The following is a 25804-nucleotide window of genomic DNA, read 5'->3' on the forward strand; positions in this document are numbered from 1 at the left end:
TGAGTGTGTTGTGGCCCTGTCCCATGGCAGACAGCCACGGGCATATGGTCCTGATCTACTTTGCCACGCTGCTCTTTTGCCTGATCAGGCCTTGAGATGCTTAATGTCTCTTAATCTATTTTAAGTTAATAATTACCATCTCATGCATTCCTCGGCTCAGGAATGTCTTTCACACCTTAGCTGGTAATGATCTACACATGATTTTCTGTTTCCATTGGGCTGTTAGAAATAAGAAATAAACAGAGCCCCACAAAGGTGCCAGCAATACCAGCAGTGGCCCGTTCCCGGGGCATTCCAGCACATGGGACGTCCTGCCTCTGTTATCTGAACGGCCCTCAAAACAGGTGTGCTGTGCTATGCTGAGCATTAGCTATAATCACCTTTCCTTGTGTGCAGTCTTCATTTTGATCTCTCTCTCTCGCGCTCGCTCGCTCTCTCTCTCTCTCTCTCTCTCTTTCTGTCCGTCTGTCTCTCTCTCTCTCTCTCTCTCTCTCTCTCTCTCATATCGACTCTGCAACAAAAAAGTTGTGAGTTGTGAAAACTGCATCTGATCTATAACCTTTATATTGTGCATGTGTCATTGTAAAGACTAAGTCTAGTTCTCACAGCCTTGTTTTCATCTGCATACAATTCAGTATAGTGTCTAACCTGACTAAAGTCTATATGTCCGTATACCATGCTAGATGAATACTCTGGCTAAGGGATTTGTTTGATGGATGACTAATGCATGATGAACCTTTTTAGGATCCACCTCACACTTCCTCTGTTTTGCCTTCTGTTTTCATCTCTTATTTCTCTGTGATTGTGAAATGAAGGTGTGTAACTTCGTAAACAGGTCTTGTCCTGGCTTGAGGGAGGCATTTTTCCATTGTGTTTCATCTGGGTCTTAACATGTTGAGCTAAAGAGTGTTTGCTCTGTTGATGTGGATGTGGGTTCATAACTGGGGATTCGGTCTTTTATGAACCGGTTTGGTGATGTTGTATAAATGGAATATGATAAAGCTGCATCTCTGGCACGCTTGAAGCAGGAAACGGGAGATCTGTCTGCTTCCTTGTGAAAGAGATTTTATCCTATGCTTGTAGGTATCTGTTGCAACTGGTATGTGTAGTTGAGTGTAGTATGTAATGATCTCCGGCAGAAATCAACTATGAGTGATTTATAGATTTGTTTTGGGAGAACTTAACTCTTAAGCTGCTGTCACACTGCAGTTTTCGTTGCATTGACTTCCATTCATGCATATGCAAATGCGTCAGACCAGAAACACCAGCTCATGTGAAAAGTATCGCATTTCGTGGCATTACGAGGTTTAAAATTTGGGACCTGCGAATTCGTATCACGTGAAACTGTGTGACCAACAGCTGGTCGATATGTCACAGCATGACCTTGTAGCTGAATTAAAAGAACGTAAATTTAAAAGTGCAGTAGATTGTATGTTTTTACATTTTTAGATGTATTATTATTTGTTAAATTGTTAGCTGTTACCATTAAGTTGCGACTGCCCTCTGTTAAGGTTTTGAAATAGTTTGATGACATGTCAATCAAGGAAATGTTCATGAGTCAATGACATCACCACATTGAAATGTCTATATGCACAATTATAGCTGGAAAAAAATGCATCTGCAATATGCATAATTTTTCAAATTTGTTACCTGATATTGAATTTTTACATGTATCAAAAGAATTTGCAGAGAGCAAACTACTGTCAAAAATCACACTGTAGCCATATCTCAAAATGAAAAATCTTGCTCCTTTTTTAACTTGTGTATAATTACTTAATTTCCAATTTAGTACAAAATCATATCAAACAGGAGCATGACCTAGGGCTGCTAAATTATGGCAAAAATCATAATCACAAGTATTTTGGTCAATATTGTAATCACGATGATTTAAAACAATTATGACGGGGCCATATGACCAAACTTTATATGAATGATCTAAGTGATGCATTTCAAACATGTATTTCCTGTAAATAAGGTTGCTATGACATCTATATCATAGCGACCAGCTGAATTTCAAACAAACCAACAAAAAGTCCTCAATATTATTGAAAATAATTAAACTGTCAGCAATAAAAGCAAAGAACAAAAACAATAGAAAAGATAAAAAATAAACTATGCTTTAATGTTTTTTATGCAAGTCTCAAGCAGTAGGATTATTAATTTATTCACTATACTATTTATTTTTAATGTCTCATTTCAGTTTTAGTTTGGCTCTAGTTTTGTATTTATTGCAGTTTATATGAAAACTTTCATGTAGCGTGGTACAGTCTACTACAGAAATAAATAATCGAATGTAAAATAAAACAGCCCGCTGTCACTTTAAGAGCCAATAATAATTTTTCGACCAATCTTTTTCGTTATCATTCACTGGTGCAAATCCAGAGTTCTGTCATGAAACTCTAGATGGCGCAGGCCGACAGGTTCTCAAACAAACTGACATAATGACATCATTATTCACATGGCGCAGTGATTGGTTTCTTTGGTATCAGCACTTCAGCAGCCATTAAGCTTGCTGCCCATCATTCAGATACTGGCTAGTGCTGTAGCGTCTGATGCATTGTCTTCTCTTCCGTGTCTATTGTGAGAGAGAGTTCAAATCAAAACAATCTGGATATCCGGTTCGCGAATGAATCATTCAGTTCACCAAATCGAACTGAATCGTTTTAAACTGTTTCGAATCTCTAATATGCATTAATCCACAAACGACTTAAACTGTTAACTTTTTTTTAATGTGGCTGACACTTCCTCTGAGTTCAAACAAACCAATATTCCGGAGTAATTCATGCACTCAAACAGTACACTGACTGAACTGATGTGAAGAGAGAACTGAAGATGAACACAGAGCGGAGCCTTCTTATTTATTAAATATGGGGAAATGATTGATAAAACATTGATCAAAATTAAGATACAATTTATACAAAACGAAAATCTTTTAAAAAGAGTTTTCTATAAAACAAAACTTAATGAAGTCGTCAAAATCATGTTTTACCAAAAACAGCGCCGTGGCTCCCCATGCAGTCTTCTTTGACACCTCCATCTCTACCTGCAGACTGAGCTTGTGCGTCATCTTCATGCCAGTTATTTAGCCAATAAAGTGTAGGCCTATGTATTTCAAAAATGTGTCTAGTACTATATAAATGACAAAGGTTTAATTGGCATTTTTATTTCAAAGGACCCGACTGACCGCAAACTGAATATCATTAAAAATATTTTTGAATGACTCATAACCGCGGGCACCCGCTCATTTTGGATCAAACCGGGATGCGCTGCATCCTGAATGGTTCAGATAACACACTGCGGGAGGTCAGGGCCGCGGAAAATCGGGCTATAAATATATATATATATATATATATATATATATATATATATATATATATATATATATATATCAGCAGGGGATCAAATTTGATCCCCTGCTGATTTTGTAAGTTTGCCCACAAAGAAATTAAGTGTCTATAATTTTTTTATAGTAGGCTGATTTTAAAGGACAGAGACAGAATGTCAACTGAAAAATCCAGAAAAAACTAATTACATTAAGGTTAAACAATCTATTTGCATTCCAGTGAGTGAAATAAGTATTTGATCCCGTACCAACCAGCAAGAATTCTGTCTCCTACAGATTGGTTCAGTTCTACATGTGGATCAGAGATTACTGCTGTCACTTTAAGAAGTTACTCCTGATGTCAGCTGGTTAGGTGTATAAGAGATCTGTCCACACAATCTGTTATCTTTCATTTCACCATCTCTCACCACCATGAACAAGACCTAAAAGCTGTGAAAGGATTTCAGAGACAAGACTGTGGATCTGCACAAGGCTGGAATGAGCTACAAGACCATCAGCAAGACGCTTGGTGAGGAGGAGACAACCGTTGGTGCGATTATTCAGAAATGGAAGAAATACAAAACAAGCATCATTTGGCCTCGGTCTGGAGCTCTGTGCAAGATCTCGTCTCGTGGGGTAAGAATGACCATGAGAAAGATGAGAGATCCACCCAGAACTACACCGGAGGAGCTTGTTTATGATCTTAAGGCAGTTAGGACCACAGTCACCAAGCAAACCATTGGTAACACACACACCACAATAGACTGAAATCCTGCAGCGCCTGCAAGGTCCCTTGCTCAAGAAGACACATGTATAGACCTGTTTAAAGAACATCTAAATGATTCAGAGAAGGCTTGGGAGAAAGTGCTGTGGTCAGATGAAACCAAAATCAAGCTATTTGACATTAACTCGACTCGCCGTGTTTGGAGGGAGAGAAATTCTAACAATGACCCCAAGAACACGTCCCTACAGTCAAGCACGGAGCTGGAAACATTAGCCGCATTTCCACTGTCGGGCCAGTGCGAGCCAGGGCTTAAAACGGGCCGGGTGAGGCTCATACCCCCGGGCCAGTAACACAGAGGCCAGAATAGAGTCTGTTTCTTTTTATGTGTAGCCTATACAATAAGTCACATTTAGAAAGAATGATAATATCTCTATTTTTATAAAAGCTCCCGAACATAAAACTTTATTATATTTTTATGATCGGCTACGTGGAGCTAAACTCTCGAGACGAGACTTATGACAGATTATATAAGTTACTAAATAAATGCACGATTGTGATAGAGAATAAAAAGCTGAAGTCAGATTTCTTCAAGCGGTCTTATTTACCATGTTTACTATGGTAATGTTAATGCCTAGCGTGCAGCGGTGTTTGGAGAAGCTCTCAGGCATCTGAAATATCGACCCATACGAGCTCCCTGCAGCGGCACAGAGACCTGAACAATTTACCTCTGTGCACACATATGGATATTGGGAATTATCTTGTTTACGATGTAAATCACCTTGCATTCACGATGTTAATGGCTTTAATCTAACCAGGACATTTACATCTCGCAATCACACATTTAACTACCCTAGCTAACCCAGAACTGGTTTGTCCACTTTGCAGCCCCCAACAAAAAAAACCTGGTACAGTATGTGTCACTGGGCTAAAATCAAATCATAACTAAACATGCACAGCTTTAGCCTACATCAAAACATGTTGGAAACGTTCGTATACATTGAACATCTCGTTACAATCTAGTGTTTACAAAACAGTCGCAGTTAATTACTTTGTCATTTTGGTCAAGAATTGCATTCTAAATGCAATGTAATTACAATACTCTAAAACGCATGTGAATAAACTTACTTTGGCCAGTACAACACTGTTTTCTTCACCTGCTGTAGACGGACCCAGCCACAGCAGAAAGCCTCGTAACTTTCCAGAGACTTGTGGATTTTAAACTCTTGCATTGTGTAGTAACTTAAACCAAAAAAAATATAATTCCCAATGCCCATATGTGTGCATGGAGGTAAATGGTCCAGGTCTCTGTGCCGCTTCAGAGCTTCTCCAAATACCTCTGTTTTGCGCTTGGTGTAACCTAAAAAAAAAAAACTGTATTCCATTGTTCCTATGTTTTCCATATGTATCGTGTGAGGTACTGGAGCAGTTTTTAACGCAGCAGTAACTTCCAGGCATGGTAAAACAGTGCAGAATTGCGAGAACCTCCTCTTAACAACACATGTAAACAATCCTGTTTCGCCGCCGGTATCCTTCCAACATGGCGGAGACCATGATATCGAGGGAGGGGCTTTGTGCTATGACGACAACTTCTCATTCTCAATAGAAAACCTGTGGAGGGAGCTGAAAATTTGACTTAGTACTTGGATCTCTGTGTGAATTGTGAAAGGTTACAAGGACTTTCAATGGAGGGAAACATTTCCATTTTCATTAACAAAAAAACTTAATTTGTGTTCTAAAGATCTTCTTGTGGTTTGTAACAGCAAGCATGACAGCGAGTAAATGATGACGGTATTTTTATTTTAAATGAATTATCCCTTTAACACAGATAAACACAGAGCAATCCGACATTACCATGGCAGTTCACACGGTCCTGTGAACCGCTGTAGCCAACACCAACACACACTGCAGACGGTCTGCTCAGTGGTCTGTGCACCGCTCTGAAAGTTCAGTTGTTTTTTGGAAATGATCTTTCACAATCCTCGCCCTCAGATTTAGTCATTAAATATGTCTTCAGTTGGGAAAAGTCTGTTGTATGTCAGCTACAGGAAAGGATATTTGGAGCTTCACACAGCTGTGATATATCTGCTGATAGAAAGTTTATAATCTAGAGTGAAATCCTAGAACCTCTGCTTCTAAGGTTTAAGTTCAGTTTCAGTGGGCTAGTTGCATATCGCCGCCATATTGGATTTCCATGATACTAACTAAGATACTAAGATACTAACAGTTGTGCTATACATCAGTGCAGAGAAATGGAGAAATCCCTAACAGAATACTAATCCTAATCCCTAAACAGAAATTTTCAGAATCCAGAAAAAAAAATAAAACTGATTTTAATAAGTGTTAAATCGTATAAGTTAATTTATTTCATTAGACTTGCTTTTAGTTTTACTAAAATGTATTGAAACAGAATGAAATGACATGAAATGTAACTGCAAAATTAATAAACCTAAATCAAATAAAGATTTAAAAGGGCCCTACAATCACAACCAATTTTGCTGTTAACTTGTACAGGATTATTAAAATGTACTTATTTAAAAAAAATGATTTATTTAGTTTTTACTTTTAAGACGTTGTTGATAAATTGTATAAGGGATTTAAATTAATTAGACTTGCTTTTGTTTTTACTAAAATGTAATTTAACCATTAAAACAGAATCCAGAGAAAAGGGGAGCAAAGAAAATAAGCAGAATTTGGAAATTTAAATGAAAGTAAAATTAAAATAAACCTAAATCTAATAAAGATTTAAAAAGGCCCATTCTGAACCGCAGTACACCAACAAAGAGCTAACTGCGCGTGATTTTTCCAACTTGATTACGTCATGCGTGAATTTGTGGATGTGCATCGCGGAGCTAGTGCAAGATGAGCATTTGTGATTTAGAAGTATGTACATTTTTATTTGATTATTTGGCTAGATAAGACCCTTATTCCTCAGCTGGGATCGTGTGGAGCTCTTCGAAGCTGCACTGAAACTGAAGATTATACCTTCAACCCGTTGATCCCCAATAAAGTCCATTTTATGGAGAAAAATCCTGGAATGTTTTCATCAAAAATCTTAAATTCTTAGCGACAGAAAAGACAGAAATACCTTGGTTGACATGGGGGTGAGTAAATTATCAGGAAATTGTGACACACTGCATGTACTTGTGGAATAAGAGATCCTCCCCTCAAAATACCTTCACAAGTGAGAGGCTTGTTAAAGCAGGTGTCAACAGTTTTCTATCTCTGCTGACTGCTGGTGATCCCATCATCTGAGGTGTTAATACCTGTGGCATAGTAAAGAGCAGACAGCACCACATAGTTAGTGAACAGGTGATGACACGGCACTGAGGTAATGACACAGTGGTATTTCAGCACATAGCTGCTGGCATCTCAAATACTTGAACCACAAATAGCACCGTATGTGATGACACTTTAAACATTTGTTAGTGGTGTGCTGTATTTAAAAGGGTTGAGATTAGTGTATTTGTAGAGCAACAGTTGCCCATCTGTCCGTTTCTCATGTTCTCTCTGAAAGACAGGGGTGTTTCTGTAGGTGTGTCTGGAATAGTTAAAATCACAGTGGCAGCTGAAGTGTGCGTTTTATCTCTGAACCCCTCTGTCCTTGATTTCCTCTCTTTTTTAAGGGTCTAAAGTAGCATGCTTGATGCACTTTTTTACATTTTCGGCATTAAAGTAAAGCAACAGTGCAATGAAAACGATTACCACTTGTTCAACAAATATATACACTCGTGTACATTCAAACACAATAATTGTTTGCATACATAGCAAACACGAGTTCAACGATTTGCGCGAGTAGATTACATACAAAGTCAATGCAAAGATGCAATCAGACTGACGCGTCCTTGCGTGGGTCTAGAGACACGATGCCCCGCATTGCCCCATAATAATAATCTTGTTGATCGTTAAAATAGCATACGTTTTCTGTAAAGATACAAATCAAAACAACTCACCTGTCGAGTAAAACACAAGCGAGATCGGCATTTCTTTCTAGTGGAAGTTTTTTCGCGAAGCTCTCTCCATCTAGAAAATACAACACCGATATTGATCCTCGCTATTTCTCTCCTCTTGTCCCAAACTCTTCTTGGGTCGTGCGGTTAGTCCGTACGCTTACGTTTACGGCAGACCAGCGGCAGACGGTAAACAGTAATTATGTTCCATAAATCAGTAACACAATCCACCATAAAATGTGCAAGAAGTAAATAAGGAACTGCTTGAAGCAAGCTAGTGGTTTTCTGGACGCTAGACACTACTTCGGCATTTGTCCAGGACACTGTTGTCATGTGGTTTCTACGTCAGTAAAGTCGGTCACAAAGGGTAACTAATGTCATCGACAGGCGACTGCACCGCCCCGTGTCACTGTTTAGAATGGGAATTTTCCCATGATTTACAAGTAGTTGAAAACATTAGAGATATTATTAGAAATCAGCTGGAGAAAATATATAACACTAGCCTAGTGGTTTATGGATATTTTACTGCAAATATCTTACAAAGTGTACCTTTAAAAACTGTCAAGTTGTGCAACAAAATCTAATACTACTAATAAATGAATGCATCAGTTCGAACAAAAAAATATAAATAAGTAACATTAATTCGGCAAGTGACTTGTGTTGCTAAAATAGGACATAAAGTGCTTATGAAAATGAACTCTTAGCGAGTCAAGATATTTCCTTCATCCTAACACACTTCTGTTGTTATATTTAGCGACGCAAGGTGTGTTCTTCCTGTTTACTGTTTGAAAGTGCATTTGTGTGCTGTCGTGTCCTGGATGGGGCGTGGTAGCAATAGTGTGTGTGTGTGTGTGTGTCACGTGTTATTATGAAGTGCACCTGCCGTGCGCCCCTCCTCCAGGAAGTTCAGCAGCCTCTCCTCAAAGCTACACAAAAACTCTGAACAAACACACGGGTGTGGCGCTACATGGGAATACTCATGTTTCTGGGACACACATCAGCCATCACCTGACGAATCTCGCTCACTCTCTCTCTCTCTAATATATTGTTTTGAAGAAAACTGGTTGACTGTTCATTGTGCAGCCAGCGTTCTTCTTCTTTGAGTCATTTCCTCCTGTTCTCCGAGAGGTCAAGGGTCTGTAAGGGTCAGTTGTTTGTAACCAAGTCAGAACCCCAGGAGGAAAATAAAGAGAGGTGGAGCTCGTCTGATGGCACTGCAGAAATGTGTCGCCTGAAAGGTCATTGTTAGAGAGTCAAAATAAGACGTTTATACAGAAAATGTCTCAGGGAGAGATGAAGACTTTCACTTAGCACTGAAAGACATGGTGTCTTCCTCAAATCTTTGGCTCAGTCAGGTTACTGTTGTTAACTGCTCACTGGAGAGGAAGGTTATCAGTTAATAATGCCATTCAATTTCAGCCCGTGTCTCACACAAAGCTATCACATGACAGGTGTGTTGGATTTAGAACGGGACTCCCACTTTTATCGCACTTTCATAAAAACGATGAAACTTTTGTGGGACATAATATTAGGATGAGTGTAAATGATGAGGGTTTGTATTGGTCTGAGGATGGGACAGGAAGTCATAAGTCAGGCAGGAAGGTGTTTGAATGTGGTGGTGTAACTGAGGCAGGTGTGAACAGCACAGATTCTCTCTCTCGCTCTCAGAGGCCATGAGCGCTCAGGTTTCAGCAAAGAAAAGGGACATTGTTTGAATTGCTGGCGTCGTCCATGGCAACAGGAGAGATGGAAGAGAGACGGAAAGAAAGAGAAAGGAGGAAAAATGTAGGCCAAGTGTAACCACAGAGCGGTGTGAGGTCAGTGCTGGCCTGCCATTCATCTCTCACACACACACACACACACAGAAAACCTCATATATATTCCACAGTTAATTAACACGCAGCCATTGCCCTGTCTCTGTCTCACTCGTTATTGTTTTTCTAGATGGATTTTCAGTGTGATCGTAGTTTCAGTCATGGTGGGTGTAAGTTTAAATGCTTGAAAGTCATTTTCTAGTATTATATATATTGTTTAGCTTGTAGTTGAGAGCAGTTATTATTAGTTAGGAAAGTTAGTCCCTGTGGTTGAGAGAGATGACTGTGTGTGTGTGTTGACCGAGAGACGTCTAGTCATGTGGATTGGAGATTTTGAGAACTGTTTTTACAGTTTTAGGACTACATTAATTTATACTCCACCATCTTCACTATAACCCTGAATGCGCACACACACACACACACACACACACACACAAACATGCACGGTTTTTTAAGATGCCATAACACGTTTATGCACTTTTATTTTTGCTGAAGTCTGCTGTAATATTGTTAGCAGAGATCATCACCTGGACTGAACCCTGTGATTTTTATTATTATTTGTATTTTTATCTGGCCCAGTTGGGACAGTGGTTCAGATTTTTACAGATTTTTGCAAAATTGTCATAGGCCCCAACACACACACTCACAAAAATAATGATTAAATAAAATTAGAAAAAATAAAAACGGCTTCTGTTGATTTTGACTCATGTAACTATGTAGTTCAGATAAATAAGATTTTTACAACACTAACATTTGATACCAGAGACATATATCTTTTTTTTTTTTTTACATTTTTATGCATTTAGCAGACGCTTTTATCCAAAGCGACTTACAGTGCATCCAGGCTATTCATTTTTTACCTGTATGTGTGTTCCCTGGGAATCGAACCCACAACCTTTTGCACTGCTAACACAATGCACTACCATTGAGCCACAGGAACACTCCGAATATAAACTTAAGCATTATTAAAGACTAGAAGTAAGAAAGAAGTAACTGTCAGAAATTAAAATAAGAACAAATAAATATGTAACAAGCAATATATCAAATACACAAATCGACCATTCCCGACCATCTTTGACACTGACCCGAGTCCTGTGTCAATCAAACACAGACAGTTTTGGCTGTACCTTTAAGATGTCTTTGTGTAAGTTAGCTCTTCTTGGACTGGTTAAGTCTTACTAAACAAAATAGAGATCATTGTTCTCGATCAGTACTCACCCGTTGACTGATACTTGATTGATATATGGTTGTGGCTTCTTTATCATAACGATTCCTTTTTTTAGTTCAGCTTTAATATATATTTTGGGTGACCTGTTGAAGATATGATGCATTGAACCCTTATTTAAAAGGACGAGAACGTTCAAAATGTTGTCTGCTGGAAAGTGTCATGTTATCTAATTCATATTTTTAAAGAAAAAAACAATATGGCATAATTGTGCTCACACATGGAGCTTTCTAGAACTGTGACTGAACCCAGTGAATCTTCCTCTGTGCTGTTATTGGTCTTTGGCCGTTCAGTGAATTTGGCGTCATCCTGGGGTATTCGGATGCATTACATCACATCAGCGCTCAGCACATTTCCAGCGACCAGCAACGCTGCTTTCTGTGCTCTATCGTTCTCTTTTTCTGCTCCTAATTATGAATCGGCATCTTTAATTCAAACCCCATCCCTCAATTCTATAAACCCAGATTACATAATCCTTTGCAAGCCTCTAAATTGTTCCTTCCCTCTAAAACTGCAATTGGAGGAGCCCTATAAACCTCCACAGAAAGAGATTCGTGCTGGTTATATCTGTATCTTTGTCCTTCCTTCTTAGTAAATTTGTGTAGTTCTCAGGTGGATTTATATGATGATAAAAAACGTCTGTTTCCTATCTGATTAAAGTATGGCACTGCTAGATGCAGTGTGTGTGTGTGTGTGTGTGTGTGTGTGGCAAGATTGCGGCAGGTCATAGGCCACTCTCTGGCGCAGGTCCTAGGCCAAAATGTTGCTTGGAAAAACCAAACAACCACACCCATTGTAATAGCCATTGTTAATCCAATAGGTGCAGATAAGATGCTTTAGCAACTATTGTGGACTATGTGCTTCATCGCAACAATCAATATAAAAAAGCATTACTCACCGAGAGAATTTACCAACAGCTGCTGTTAGTTCAAGTTTCCTCCCATGGATCCCATCTACTGGGAGAAGAGGTTACGGTTTTCCAGCAGTATCTCTACCTGCTGTCTGAGCATCAGTAGATGGCTTTTCAGTCTCTTGAAAAAATCCACACGGATCGTCTGAACACCAGACGCCAGCATGAGAAGAACTTTGTTTCCTCTGGCTATGCAGATGATGTCCAGATTGCCTCCAGAGAAGAGAGAGTAATTAAAGACATACTGAAATGGTCAGGCCTAGAGATTAAGGACACAAAATGTGCTGTTGAGAGGAGAACAGAAGGTACTGCTTGATAAATGTCCAGTGTTTACAGTAGCAACACAATCTAACATGTATATGATAGCGAAATGAGTAACAAAACAGTGAGCTTAGTGTAAAAGTGGTTTGGATTAAATACACATAGCACTTGTATTTTCATCCCCGGTGGGAAGAAGCACTGGGGCTACCAAACATTATATGGGTTTATACCAGCATGCAGATCTCCCATCTTCTGAACATGTTATATAATGATGAAATAATGATGACAAAGACGTTAGGGCACTGGCTCGATTCTCCCTGTTCCTGGACCTCAGGAGACGCAGGGTGCCGTTAGCCATGTACTCAGAGTCCCACTTCCTTGGCTTCAAAAGAAAGCCCAGTGGGAAACTTGACACCCACTCTGCTGGTTTTGGTGTCTGGTCAGACTGGCTGGACCTGATTGACCTCTGTGTAAGAACTGAGTATCACTGGAGTGGGCTCGGTCTGACTCTGGGACGGCGAGGGTCTCAGAGGATATTATTACAGATCCCCTGATCTGTGTCAGAGCAGCAGATACACTCGGTGGATATAGCCAGCCGCTAACATCCGCAGGGGCCCGGCAAACTCATGGATTTACATCAGTATCACCAAAAACAACACTGGACTGGACTGAACCTACAGGGAAACCTTGCGTGTCTTTCCTCTGATGATCACAACGTTTCTCACTCACTCGAGGACCTTGCCATTTTCACAGTAAGAGCCAGATTACACATTCTTCCTACTAGACTCAACCTTTCTATCGGGTTTCCTACAACTACATCACATATCCTGACCGGCTGCCATGCTTACAAGGGAATGTGCATAGCAGAATAGTGGAGCTGATTGTGAAAGACATATCAAACCATTTACCACCTTTAGTAAGAATATACAACCATTCCTGTGTAAATTCATTCATGTTTCAGTATTTCAACAGTCATTTTTTCTCGTTTGTCTGTTAATACAGCAGATGTTGTTATGATTGAGGAGTGTAGAGAGGTGTTTGTTGTAGAGGTTGCATGTACCTTTGGTTTAGGGTAGGTTACAGAGACCAAATACTTTTGTTATATTTGGCAGTTTAGGACACATACAGGTTGGTTGTAAGAGGGCTTCAACAACTTGGGATGCCCAAAAAGAGGGCCAAACTGCTCCAGGTAGTCCACACACAGGAAATGTTTTCCAGGTAAAATCACACATCTGAAAGAGTCCTAATCACCCGAGTTTCTCTTCAGACCAAAAGAGCCTCAAAGGGGAATGTGTGTGTGTGTGTGAGAGAGAGATAGAGAGAGAGCTGGCAAACATTTGAGCTTTGACTTCATTCATTCAAAGCTTGAAGCCCAGTCTGTGTGTCTCTCCACAAAATAATACTATTTAGGCTACAGTTCAACTCTGTCTACAGTTGGATTCATTTTATATTGAGTTTTCTCAGACTGATAAAATATAATTAGTGGAGCCCAGTGAGATCCTTTTACTCAAACCCAATCTTTTATTGTTCTTCTCTCACAGTGCTCAGGCTTAATCTGCTTTCACGCTGTCCTACTTCACACACGCATTTAACTCTCTTCATTAATTGAGGGAAGATTTGATAGACTATTTAAAGGGATACTTCAGCCAAAAAAGACAGTTGTCATCGTTTACTCGCATTTTTATGTTGTTCCAAACCCATGTGATTTACTTTCTTTCTTCTTTAGAAGACAAAGGAGAACTGTTCCTAAATGGAGAACGGTTTTGAAAAAAAAATTTAATATAATTTTTTATATGAATTGACATAGGGACTGTCAATCTCCAAGTAAATAAATATCATATAATATAATAATTGACATAGGGACTGTCAATCTCCAAATAAATATATAATATAATATAGTATAATAACTAATAAGTAAAATAAAATGTATACAATTATAGTTGAATTGGGAAAATTTTACATTTAATAGTTCACCATAATCAGTCAGAATTTCTGATAAATAAATGATATATTAATAAATAAAAACCTAAGATGTGCCACCCAGGTTTTATTTCTGTATCCTCTCACTTTCTCAGCTGTTATGATATGATATAATATAATAATGGACATAGGGACTGTCAAACTCCAAATAAATTAATAATAAGTAAAATAAAATGTATACAATTATAATTTGAATTATAATTGAAAATTTAGTAGTTCACCATAATCAGAATTTCTGTGGCTGAACAAAATAGATGGATAGATAAATAAATAAATGATATAATAATAAATAAAACATAAGAAGTGCCACTCAGATTTTCTTTCCATATCCTCTCACTTTCTCTAGAATTGTTTGTTATATTTGAGTTTCATATGTTGACTTTTATGATTGTTGCTTGTTTCTGTAGACATCAATTCATCATATAAATTCATTGTATGCCGTTTTTGTATCAATTTCATTGACTAAAGAATGGGGGAATCTCTAATAAATGTTTGTGTGTGTGTGTGTGTGTGTGTGTGTGCAGTAAATGTTCTGAAGGGATTTTCTCTGTTATATATAAGTGCTGCTGATATTGTGTCAGAAAAGAAGCCCTTCTTTGGCGCGACTAGAGAAGCTGATTCCAGCTTTGATGTTTTGGCTTCATTGAGCTGTCCAGTGTTATACTGAGCAGTGATCTAGGAAGGGCCCTCATCTTAACAAGACGCACAATAAGCACTCTGAAAGATGATTGTGACGGTTGTGTCTCTGGGCTTTCAGGTGTACAGCACGTTCTCTAACGAAGAGTACGACCGCAGGAACGATGATGTGGATCCTGTGGCGGCGTCTGCCGAGTACGAGCTGGAGAAACGGGTGGAGAAGATGGACGTGTTTCCTGTGGAGATCGAGAAAGGTGAGTCTCTGTGTCTTTCACAAAACACTCCATGATGAAACGCTTCTAAAATTGGTTGATTTAGATTAGAATTGAATACCTTTAAACACAGTATTCTGGGCCTCTGTTGAGTGTTATTTGCTGTAATTGACTTATAGTGTAAGAGAAACATCTGTAATTTCATTTTCATGCTGAATTTTCCATTTCACTGAACCTTAGGATTAAACTACTGTAGCTTTAAATGTTTGGTCCCATTAATGGGCAAAAATAGGTCCATCGTCAGCAGTGTAGAGATGTATAAAGCGCAGGTCGAGCAAAAAATAAAGTCGCTCTCAAGCCAATTGGCTAGCATCTTTGCATGTGAAATGATTACAGACATCACTGCAAAGATGCTGGACTCTGTATATACTGGTGGTCATACGTTAAAGAATTAATGTTTAAGTCATTGTCGATTTTTCTGATTCTGTTTTTGGTTTAATTGCAATAAATGATCTGTTTGGGGAGGAAAGTTAAGTCAGAATGAAATCGATGAAGACCTGCTCTTTCTTTTCTCTTTGTGTAGGTGATAAAGGGCTGGGGATCAGTATTATCGGGATGGGTGTTGGGGCAGACCAGGGTCTGGAGAAACTGGGCATCTTCGTCAAGACTATCATGCAGGACGGCGCTGCAGAGAGAGATGGGAGGTGAGCTCCTCAGATTAATCAAAAGATGGTTGCTTTATGAGACGTATGAATCATTCAGTACTGCTTTTGTCACTGTAACATCATCATGGACATCATTGTCTGTTCCAGGATCCAGGTGAATGATCAGATTGTGGAGGTGGATAGCATCAGTCTGGTTGGTGTGACGCAACTCTTTGCTGCGACCATCCTCAAGAACACGAAGGGAACTGTCAGGTTGGTCCTGCTCTGTTTAAAATACATTCAGTCTGGATAGTTTAGTGTGTCATTAGGTGCTGTATGAAATCTCCACAAATGTCATCACAGATGTCTTTATTTCTTATAGTCTTGTGTTGTCAGACTTTTGCCGATGTAATGTGGTTGGCACCACATCATAACTGGCCTCAAACACTGTACAAATAGATAGGATTGGACCATCTGACTGCCATGTGAAGTGACCTAGCATACAGTAGCTGTTGTTTGTACATGATGAAAGAGGCAAGCCATGAGAACTGAAGTCAGAAACAGAAGTAGCAACAGATTTTGTCTGTATTTTAACATAAGGTGGGACTATATATGTCTGTTTGTTTACTGGATTTTGAGATGTGGTTGTTGCACTCAAAGAGAGCCTGGAGAAGTCTGTCATTTCACTGGAAGGTTGACTTAAGGCAGTTTGATTGAAAATGACGACCTCAAAAATGGATAAATCGTCAATACCATGCATTTTGAAAACAGATAGGGTGACTTTTCATTTTATACTAACTTTAAATCAGTTTTATTATTAACTCGCATGCAATATATAACTACACCGTTTCTAGTTATGTAATGAAAAAACAAATGGTTTTAATTTATTATATAGTTTTGGGATTGTAAAAACTTTTTAAAGGATTTACCCAAAAAGGAATGTTCTGTCATTATTTACTTACCAAATCAAGAAGATATTTTGAAGAAAGTTGCTGGTAGCCATTGACTTCCATAGCATTTGGAAGTAAATAGCTACCGACTTTGTTACCAACACTCTTCAAAATAATTTCTATTTACCATATGCAAATCAGTCCCCACAGATAATCATAGAAATCTTAGTCAAATGTGTAAACTCTGGAGTGAAAAATACATATGTCTGCCCCAACAGTCCAAACAAAGTGAACGATTATATAACCAGCATTTTAGCGTTTATAGGCTGAAAACAACAACAACAACAAAATTGAGTCGTAATATATGTGGTGAGGACTTGACTGTTCTCATAGAATATGTTTAGCTGTAGTTCAATCATGACCACTCAGAATTGGTTTAGCATGTTTATGTATGGATATGTTTAGGTATCTTTTGTATTTATCAGGCCAGATCTGCTTCACGCGCTGCCGCAGAGCAAATATGGACTTGCTACTGCTAGAGATACACAACTGATTAAACAGGCATACATAAATCCTAGACAGGTGGAGCTGGGGGAGGTGGAGGGTTTCTGTGCTTTAGGACCAGCTTGCAGCGATCACTGAAATTGACAATTTAAATGGTGAGCAAGCAATCTCACTGGCTGCAGAAGGTAGCTCTCCATGAGCAGGTTTGGAGACCCATGCACTGGGCTAGGAGTTCACCACATGCAAATAAACAATGCACACACTCACACAGGCTCCGTTGTTTCCTCTCTACCTGATGTCAGCAGATCAGTAAATGCTACAGACGTAATCATCCCTGTTTCCGCCTTGCTCACCTGTCAATGTGCAGGTTTCTGATTGGCCGAGAGAAGCCAGGTACTCAGAGTGAGGTGGCCCGACTGATCAGTGAGACCCTCGAGCAGGAACGGCAGCAGCAGGAGGACGACACATACGAGCAGTCCACTGAAGAGGTCAGTCAAACACAAAGCCCCTGCTTACTCATTGTACACGTTTGGCTCCGTATCAATATGATTTAGTTTGTTCCTATGCATTTCAATTAGTATTTCCGAAAGACTCAGTGCATTTATTATAAACTCATAAATAGATGGTGTACCAATTTGCTTGCATCCTCAGTTAGAGCTTTACAGTGTCAATGAAGAAACATGCATTGGTGTAGTTACAACCAGTGTTGGGTGTAATGCATTACCAAATACTTACTGTAATTCAATTGATGTCTATCTTTGTATTGTTCAGCTGGTTAAGGGTTGATTTGAAATTTAGAAAGCAATTAGTAATAATAAATAATGCAATACTTTTTAGAAAGAGTAATTAGTACAGTAATTTAATTACACTGTTAATTACTACTGTTAGTTACTGTTTTAAGGTAACTTACCAACACATGCTCAGCATCTATACCAGCAGGGGCTAACTGGACCATGCTAACTAGCTAAATTGGTCCAGACGTACCTTTTTGAGTTTATTTGGATCTTTGGTTGTCAGAGGGTTTTAAGGAGCATTCACATTTACCGTTGCTCTGTGAAATCCATTTCAATAGTAATGAAATCCATTTGAATCCATTGCTCTTTTTTTTTTTGAGCAATGGATTGCTCATTTGACCGCACGTTTAGACTGGAATCCTGCACTGATGAGTTAAAGAAACACCTTCAGACTTTTATTAGACATGCTGTAAATTCATCAGAACAGCTTTGTTGAATGTTCACACGTACAGTATGCAAAAAATATGTAAAAATCCACCATGTTGAATGAGGAAACAGATTCGTGAGTCTATTTAAAATCGAAGTGGGGTTTATACCTGCTCAGGAATGTGAAGCTTGTGAATTCTGAAAGGCTAATGTTTCACCAGTGGTTTTTCACTATACTTGGGTTCATTTATAAGCTGTTTTCTCAACGTCGTGACAGGACGAGCACTACGAGGATGAGGAGGAAGGGGGGGAGGATGGCATCCTCGATTCGAGTTTCGGCAGGAGGAATGTGGAAGTGTACGATTTGCCCGAGAGCGAAGAAATGTTCTTGCCGTCAAACATGGATGACACTCAACTAACGTTCAGATTTAAAGAGGTAACAGACCTTTCCTTGCTTTTCACTTATCTATAATAGATTGCCTTTAATGATTTCCATGTGTATTCTGTTTTAATTTCAGCTCCAGATAAAACACACTATTGCAGAAGCCGAAGTAGATGAACTGAAAGAGAGAGTAAGAACTTCTGAACCTTCTTATCCATTTATATCAAACATACAGCAATCCCCGTGTGTTTGAACTGATCAGGTTCTGTTGATGCTGTAGTTGAGAGAGTCGTCAGAGGAGCGTGCGGCGTGGGAAGAGAGGGAAGCTCAGTTAGAGAGGAGCGTTCAGGAGAACTCGGAGAGAATCGCTCAGATGGAGAAGAACTGGCTGGAGGCTCAGGCTCTCTGTAAGAGCATCAACGAACAGCTCAACGACACGCAGAGCCAATATGAAGCGCTGGATATAAAATACAGCAAAGCCAAGAAACTGCTCAAGGACTATCAGCAGAAGTGAGTGCTGACATCAGAAATAAGCTTTCCGTTAGTGGAGATTTAATTGTATGCAATAACGATATGTCTTCAAAACTCTCAGTAAAGTCTGCAGTTTGCATGGACTTGTTTTTGTATTTTTTTTTTTTATGTTGGTCTAATATATGTACAAATCAAGAGAGCACTTACATGCATTGCACTTTTCAGTTTTATTCCAATATTCTGAGTGTTTTTACAGAGGTGTCTTCATGTGTCATTTATCAGATTTATATAACATTTTATTCTTAAAACATGGTGATCAAAACTGATTTGTACTGATTTATGGAGTGTTGAAAGATCTCCAAAAATTTAATATTAAAGTAAAACAAATGATGGTCTTCATCCAGTGTTCAGATTTCTGCTCTGGAAATGTATGCACAATTTGTGCATATTTAATGAGATTGTGAATTATTTGCATATCTAAACAAACCTTCTGATTGGCTGGTTGTGTGTGTTGCAGAGAGGCGGAGTATGAGCAGAGGGAGGAGGAGTTAAGGAGAACTCTGGAAGAGAGAGAGGCGAAATATAAAATAGAGATAGAGGATCTGCAGCGCAGGGTGAGAATTAACAAACCTCATTTGAATTGGACTCGCACATATAAATCTTTCATTTTCTCTGATTGCTTCATTTCAATCTGTCTCTGTGTAGCTGGCGAAGCTTGAGTCTGCTCATCATGAGCCTCCACTGTCAGGCAGTAAGTCAGCAGATTCGATTCTGCTGGGTAAGTGAACCATCTCAATGCTTTTCAATGGCTGTCTAAATCCAAAAATGATTAATGTGATTGTGAGATCATGCTGAGCCCAGACTGGAGTTATTAGACAATGGGCTAGTGTTCATATTTATTGCATAATTATACCGACAACTAAATATGTCTGCATCAAGCATGTTAGTTCCATCTGTGCAAACGTTAGCACGTTAATTAAAAAAAAAAAAGTTTATTTTACTACAATATGCACATGAAAGTTTCTGTAACTGTACAAAGTACAACTCTTGTTGTAACCAAAAATAAAAAATTATGGTTGGTCTGAGATGGACATTCAAATCAAAGTAGACAGGCATTACTGTTCAAGGTCAGTTTTATTTGTATAGCACCTTAGAATAACATGATTTAAGGCCAAGGTGCTTCACAGTGGACAATAACAAAATAACAATCAAACACAAGAGTTTTCAAATTAACATCTGAATCTATAAGAAAAATAGACCAAATTTTAAATGAAAACCCAATGAAATTATGAATGAAGTAAGCTAATATAGCCAAGTTATGAGCAGGTCTGAGAGAAAAGGTAATTTTCAAGCATGATTTAAAAGCAGGTAGTTAAGTCTCCAGAAGGAGTGTTATCCATCGTCCGTAGTGTAGAGGTGAACAGTGTTCACATAGGAGTCGCTTTCAAACCAAGCAGATTTCTGCTGGGACTACAGCGAGTTCACTTGACCCCGAGCAATCATTCATTTAAAGGATCGCTCAGTCAGTTCCCCATGAATTGTTGTCCAGGAGCGGACTGGAGTGAGGTGGTTCCTGAGACGGAGCGTTTGGACACCAGCGCCCATCGTGCAAAGGCCCAGCTGTCCCAGAGAAACAAACGACAGCCGCCGTCCCGCAGTAAACTCAAAGAGACGCTCAGCTCCCCAACGAGAAGCCCACAGGTCACACAGAGCTTGAGAAATCCACCGCAATTGACTGCTGTAAAAAAATCCAAAACATCCATTTTAAACAACAACTTGTCTTGTCTGTTTTCAGGGTGATGATGAGAGTCAGTCTGTGAGTCCCGAGTCTCCTCCGACTCGTAGGAGATCGTTCCAGGAGAGTTTGTCCCTGCCGGTCGCCATATCTTCTCCTGCTAACAACCCGAAAGATGAAGGTTCTGTTACGAGCAGCAGCCAATCAGTGCAGAGGGATCCTCAAGACCCCGCCCTCTCCTCCCATAAAGACTCCTCCCCCTCCAGCTCCCTACGGAATGTAAAGAAGAGAGAGTCCAAAGGCAAGGGCAAAGAGGTCAAAGGTAACAAGCTGGATTTAGGATCCTAGAAGAATGGTGCTTTTTACAATAGACGTGATCTCCGCAACAGCAATGGGATTAAAAATACTTCTTGTTTAGTATAGATGTTGTTGGTTGGACATGGTTCCTTCGATCATAATTTAGAGTCTATATAACAAATCTGAAATCTATAGTAATGCCTGGTAAGTGTAACAAACTACAGGCTAATAATCAGTAGTAATTTGGCAAAATAATTGTTTTAGATGTTTTTTGTAAATATGTATTTTAAAGCGTTAATTTAAAGCATGATAATTGTTAAAAAGTAAAATACGTGCCAAGAAGCGCGTCTAATGGTAGTGCAAACAATACTGATGGCAATTATTTGCATATCCCAACTGTTTTTCCTGACATAATTCACTAAAGAAATGTTTAAAAAAGCACAAACGTGACTCAGTTTGGATGGGACGATATGCATCCAAACTATGGCTGAAGCGGAGACATTTCTTATATATGCTGCAATAATCACTTGAAAATGAAGTGCTATGAATCCATGTTAGCCTGGCCATCAGATGTGTGTCAGTGTTTGTGTTCTGATATAATTATTCTCTTTATTTCAGAAGAGTCTAATGATGCAGCTGGAAAAGCCAAAAGAAGATTCCCAGATTTCGGGTAGGTGCAAAATTCCCCACCTTTAGCATTTTCCAGCGTAAGTAAATGAGCATCTGAGTTGTTGAGTTCTTATTGTAAATTCATTTTGGATTGTGTTGTTGTTTTATTGAATGCGTTTTCTGATAGTGGTTTAAGGAAATCAGGAGGCAAGGGGAAGAAGCTAAGCAAAGAAGCTAAGAGGGCGTCAATGGACAGCAGGTACACACTCACAAACATACAACGTGAAGGTGATAGGACAATTTTACACTTCATCTTTTAATGTGGATCCAAATCTGTTTGACATTAGTTGTCAGTGTGAAAGCGGTTTTCCTCTGTTAGGAACCACATATGTACTCCTGTGTACTTTTACCTATTGGTTAGTGCAAAACAGGCTAAACAACAACAAAAAAGTTGGCATCAGAATGCATTTCTCATTGCTTTCTGTGAGCAGACCTTGCATGTTTCTCTCCCCGTGTCTCAATGTGTTGTGTTGTAGGGGTTCAGCGGAGTTACTGGATGAGTCAAGGGCCCAAGTCTCCCCTTCAGAGTCCGTGACCTCCATCCCCACCTGCATGCCCTTCTCCTGGTTTGGAGAGAAAGACAAAGAGCGCTCATCCAGCAGTCTCCCACACACCACTGCAGATGCCAGCATACACAGCCACAGCTCCAAAAACAAGGTGACAACCACTTCTCTCTCTCTCTCTCTCAGAGCACTTCTGCCCCAGGATTGATCCTCTTGCCAGAACTATTATAGATCTTTAGATGAATTTAATTTACTTGAGTATGTATGACTACAGCTTTATTTATAAAACGGTTATCTTAATGTGTGGAATCTCGTAATTTATATTACTCTTAATATCTTGACCCTGGCAGTTGTAGAGCGAAATAATATGAATATTTGGCACTTTCCACAAATAGGGTTATATGAGCTGTTTTCTCTCTCTTTTTTGTTGATTTTTAGCAGTAAACATTTAAAGAAGCAAAAAAATCTAACAAAAGTGATTAAATGAAGACATTGGATGCTTGAAACTAGATAGTATCTATTCTAAATGAATCACATGTTACGTAATAGTTCAGTTTTAATGCTTCTCACAATAAAAACATGTGCTTTAAAAAGAGGTCAAGGGACATTATATTATATGGTATTCATTAAAAATGTCAATGCACATTACTTGTACAAAAGTTTGGGGGCAGGAAGATTATTTTTTATGTTTTTGCAATAAGTCTGTTATGTTTACCAAGGCTGCCATTCATTTGATCAAAAATACAGTAATATTGTGAAATATTAAACTTTAAATAACAGTTTTCTACTGTAATATATTAAAATGTAATTTCCTTTAATCAAAGCTGTATTTCCAGCATCATTCCTCCAGTCTTCAGTGTCACATGATCTTCAGAAATCATTCTGATATTAGAAATATATGATTAATGCTTTAGAAACATTTCTGATTATTGCCAATGTTAAAAAGCAGTTTCTTCTTTGAAAAAAGAAAAAGTTCAAAAGAACAGCATTTGTATATAATTGTAATAATTTATTTGCTAACAGTTTAAATTGTTAAAGTCATTTTTTAATTAATCTAATGCATCCTTGCTGAATAAAAGTATTTAGTAAAAAAAAAAAAAAAAAAACTGATGGATCCTAAGTTTTGAACAGTAGTGTATGTGTGGACGACTTATCTAGTGCTGATCTTTTCTAGTTAAACTGAGTCAAACGAAAGAACAAACCAGCTTTCTGCCAAGCACACGACAAAACTAAATAATAAACACTACAACATTGGACATCCAGCTGGACTTGCTTTAGTTTGTTTGTAATTGTGAGTTGCTAAGGAGGAAGTAGCGTGGAAATGCTCTGGGCTGAAGCCTGCATCCATACGGTTGTGATCATTCATTGAGCCGAGCAGACTCTTTGAGAACTCTCTGTTTCATCAGCTCCAGCTGAAGTGCGTTTGGTAAAGCTTTCAGACAGTGATGTCATGTTATTAACACCTTTTCCCAAACAGACAAACCTCTCCTGGTCTTCTCTGTTCAGTCGCTCCTTAGATTTGGTACAGTATATTTTCTCTTATAAACGCTCATAGATGTCAAATTTCATCTAGCAATGTAGTGAAACTCTAGATGAATATTAAACCTAATATGTTGAGCTTTAATATATTTGTATCACATTAGTTTTGTTGAATGCAGTGCACTAGATGCATGATGCTGATTTGAGCAAGTGATGTTTTTTTTTTTTTTAGCTTTTCAGGCTTTTGTTGTCAAATCAACATGTGTAGATGCATTACACTGCTTATCTGGTTTAGTCAACACAGTCTCATGGCAATTCATAACTATTTTACATAACTGTTATCTCATTCGTATGTTTTTGTACGATCTACTTCTACTCCAGTGATGGTTGGGTTTATGGGTGGACCTTCAGGCCTGCTTTTTTTTTTTTCATCGTACAAATTCATATGAAATGTCCACCTCATGAAATAGTTATGTATTCATGTGAGATCGGGTTGGGTTTAGTATGTCTATTTGTCTTGTGCTGTTACAGTGTGTTGTAGTTGTAGGTAGGTGGTGGTTGATCGATGTGAGTTATAAATACCCAATATAATGCAATATTAATAGTAATGGCTTGACAATGTTAATTACACTATTGTAATTTGTCCCTTTTTTAATGAACCGATTTCAACAGCTCAATCTTATTTGAGTGTTGATTATTATAACAAAAAATAAATAGCAATTGAATTTGTATATTTTGGACATGTTAATGTAAATTTTAACATTTAATATTATAGTAATGTACTATGGAAGCCCGTTTCCGCCACTGAATAAAAAATAAAACAAGGAAATTGCGACTTTTTATCTCATAATTTATTCTCAGGATAAAAATAAGATTTCATATATTGCAATTCTGACTTAACAACATGAAATTGCAAGTTATAAAGTCAAAATTCTGAGTTTTTTTTTCTTGCAAAAGGAAGTTCATATCTCGCAATTCTGACTTTATAATTCGCAATTTTGACTTTATAACTTGCAATTCTGACATTATAACTAGTAATTCTGACTTTATAAATCACAATTTTGACTTAATAACTTGCAATTGCGAGTATATATCATGAATTCTGACTTTAACTCCCAATTCTGACTTTATAACTTGCAATTCTGACATTATAACTACAAATTTTGATTTTAACTTACAATTGCAAATTTATATCATGCAATTCTGACTTTATAACTCGCAATTGTGACTTTATAACTCGCAGTTGCAACATTTTTTTTTTATAACATGCAATTCTGACTTTATATCATGCAATTCTGACATAACTTTTATTCTGATATTATAACTCGCAATTGTGTTTATAACTCGCAATTCTGACTTTATATCATGCAATTCTGACTTTATATAATGCAATTCTGACTCTATATCATGCAATTCTGACTTAACTCGCAATTATGTTTATTACTCGCAATTCTGACTTGATAACTCACAATTCTGACTATAACTCACGATTTTGACTGAACTAGCAATTGCGAGTTATAATACATAGGGGTTCAAGAAAATATTGATACACGTGAGTATCGCAATATTTCGTTTGGCAATACTGTATCAATTCTCAAAACGGAATATGGATATTAAAAAAAAAAATACAAGATTCATGGCAGTTATTTCATTGTGAATATACATCTCTGAACAAATCCTTAGTGACAGGAAATACTAGCATTTTGGCACGCCACTTATATTAACGTTAATGTAGTTCGCTGCTAGTAATGGAGGATGAAAGAATTGTCCCAGTTCATGTTTCGGTGTACAAAGCTGAAGTGTGCCGTCATTTGGGCTTTTATGGTGATGGAGTGCAGCCAGAGACGGGAGGGTCACCACACAGCTCCAGCTTTCTCTCATTTTGGGGGCGTTTTGTGCAGTTGGTGTGGTGCTTGCGTCGTGATTTTGGTGATACCACGCAGAACATAAATACAAACTGTAAAACCTGTAAAAAAAAAAAGGTTTAACATTTGTATTTATTGTTTTGTTTTCTTTAGGAATTACGTAAGCACTTTGTT

At 38.3% G+C, this 25804-nt stretch overlaps 1 protein-coding gene across 2 annotated transcripts in view; it reads left to right on the top strand.

Moving 5' to 3' along the window:
- The window catches only part of ppp1r9ala (protein phosphatase 1 regulatory subunit 9A-like A), a 33465-nt gene that overhangs the window by 3627 nt on the left and 4034 nt on the right, over nucleotides 1-25804 (top strand). For both annotated transcript variants that reach the window (XM_052605669.1, XM_052605670.1), the window contains exons 3-16: nucleotides 14941-15073; nucleotides 15615-15735; nucleotides 15844-15948; nucleotides 17437-17557; nucleotides 18507-18665; nucleotides 18748-18801; nucleotides 18892-19121; nucleotides 19600-19696; nucleotides 19788-19860; nucleotides 20632-20783; nucleotides 20878-21139; nucleotides 21733-21784; nucleotides 21911-21982; nucleotides 22260-22440. In XM_052605669.1, the coding sequence (XP_052461629.1) occupies nucleotides 14941-15073; nucleotides 15615-15735; nucleotides 15844-15948; nucleotides 17437-17557; nucleotides 18507-18665; nucleotides 18748-18801; nucleotides 18892-19121; nucleotides 19600-19696; nucleotides 19788-19860; nucleotides 20632-20783; nucleotides 20878-21139; nucleotides 21733-21784; nucleotides 21911-21982; nucleotides 22260-22440 (1812 nt within the window). The remainder of the gene's footprint in view (nucleotides 1-14940; nucleotides 15074-15614; nucleotides 15736-15843; nucleotides 15949-17436; nucleotides 17558-18506; nucleotides 18666-18747; nucleotides 18802-18891; nucleotides 19122-19599; nucleotides 19697-19787; nucleotides 19861-20631; nucleotides 20784-20877; nucleotides 21140-21732; nucleotides 21785-21910; nucleotides 21983-22259; nucleotides 22441-25804) is intronic.

Source organism: Carassius gibelio, chromosome A9 (genome assembly GCF_023724105.1).
Source record: "Carassius gibelio isolate Cgi1373 ecotype wild population from Czech Republic chromosome A9, carGib1.2-hapl.c, whole genome shotgun sequence".
NCBI lineage: Eukaryota > Metazoa > Chordata > Actinopteri > Cypriniformes > Cyprinidae > Carassius > Carassius gibelio.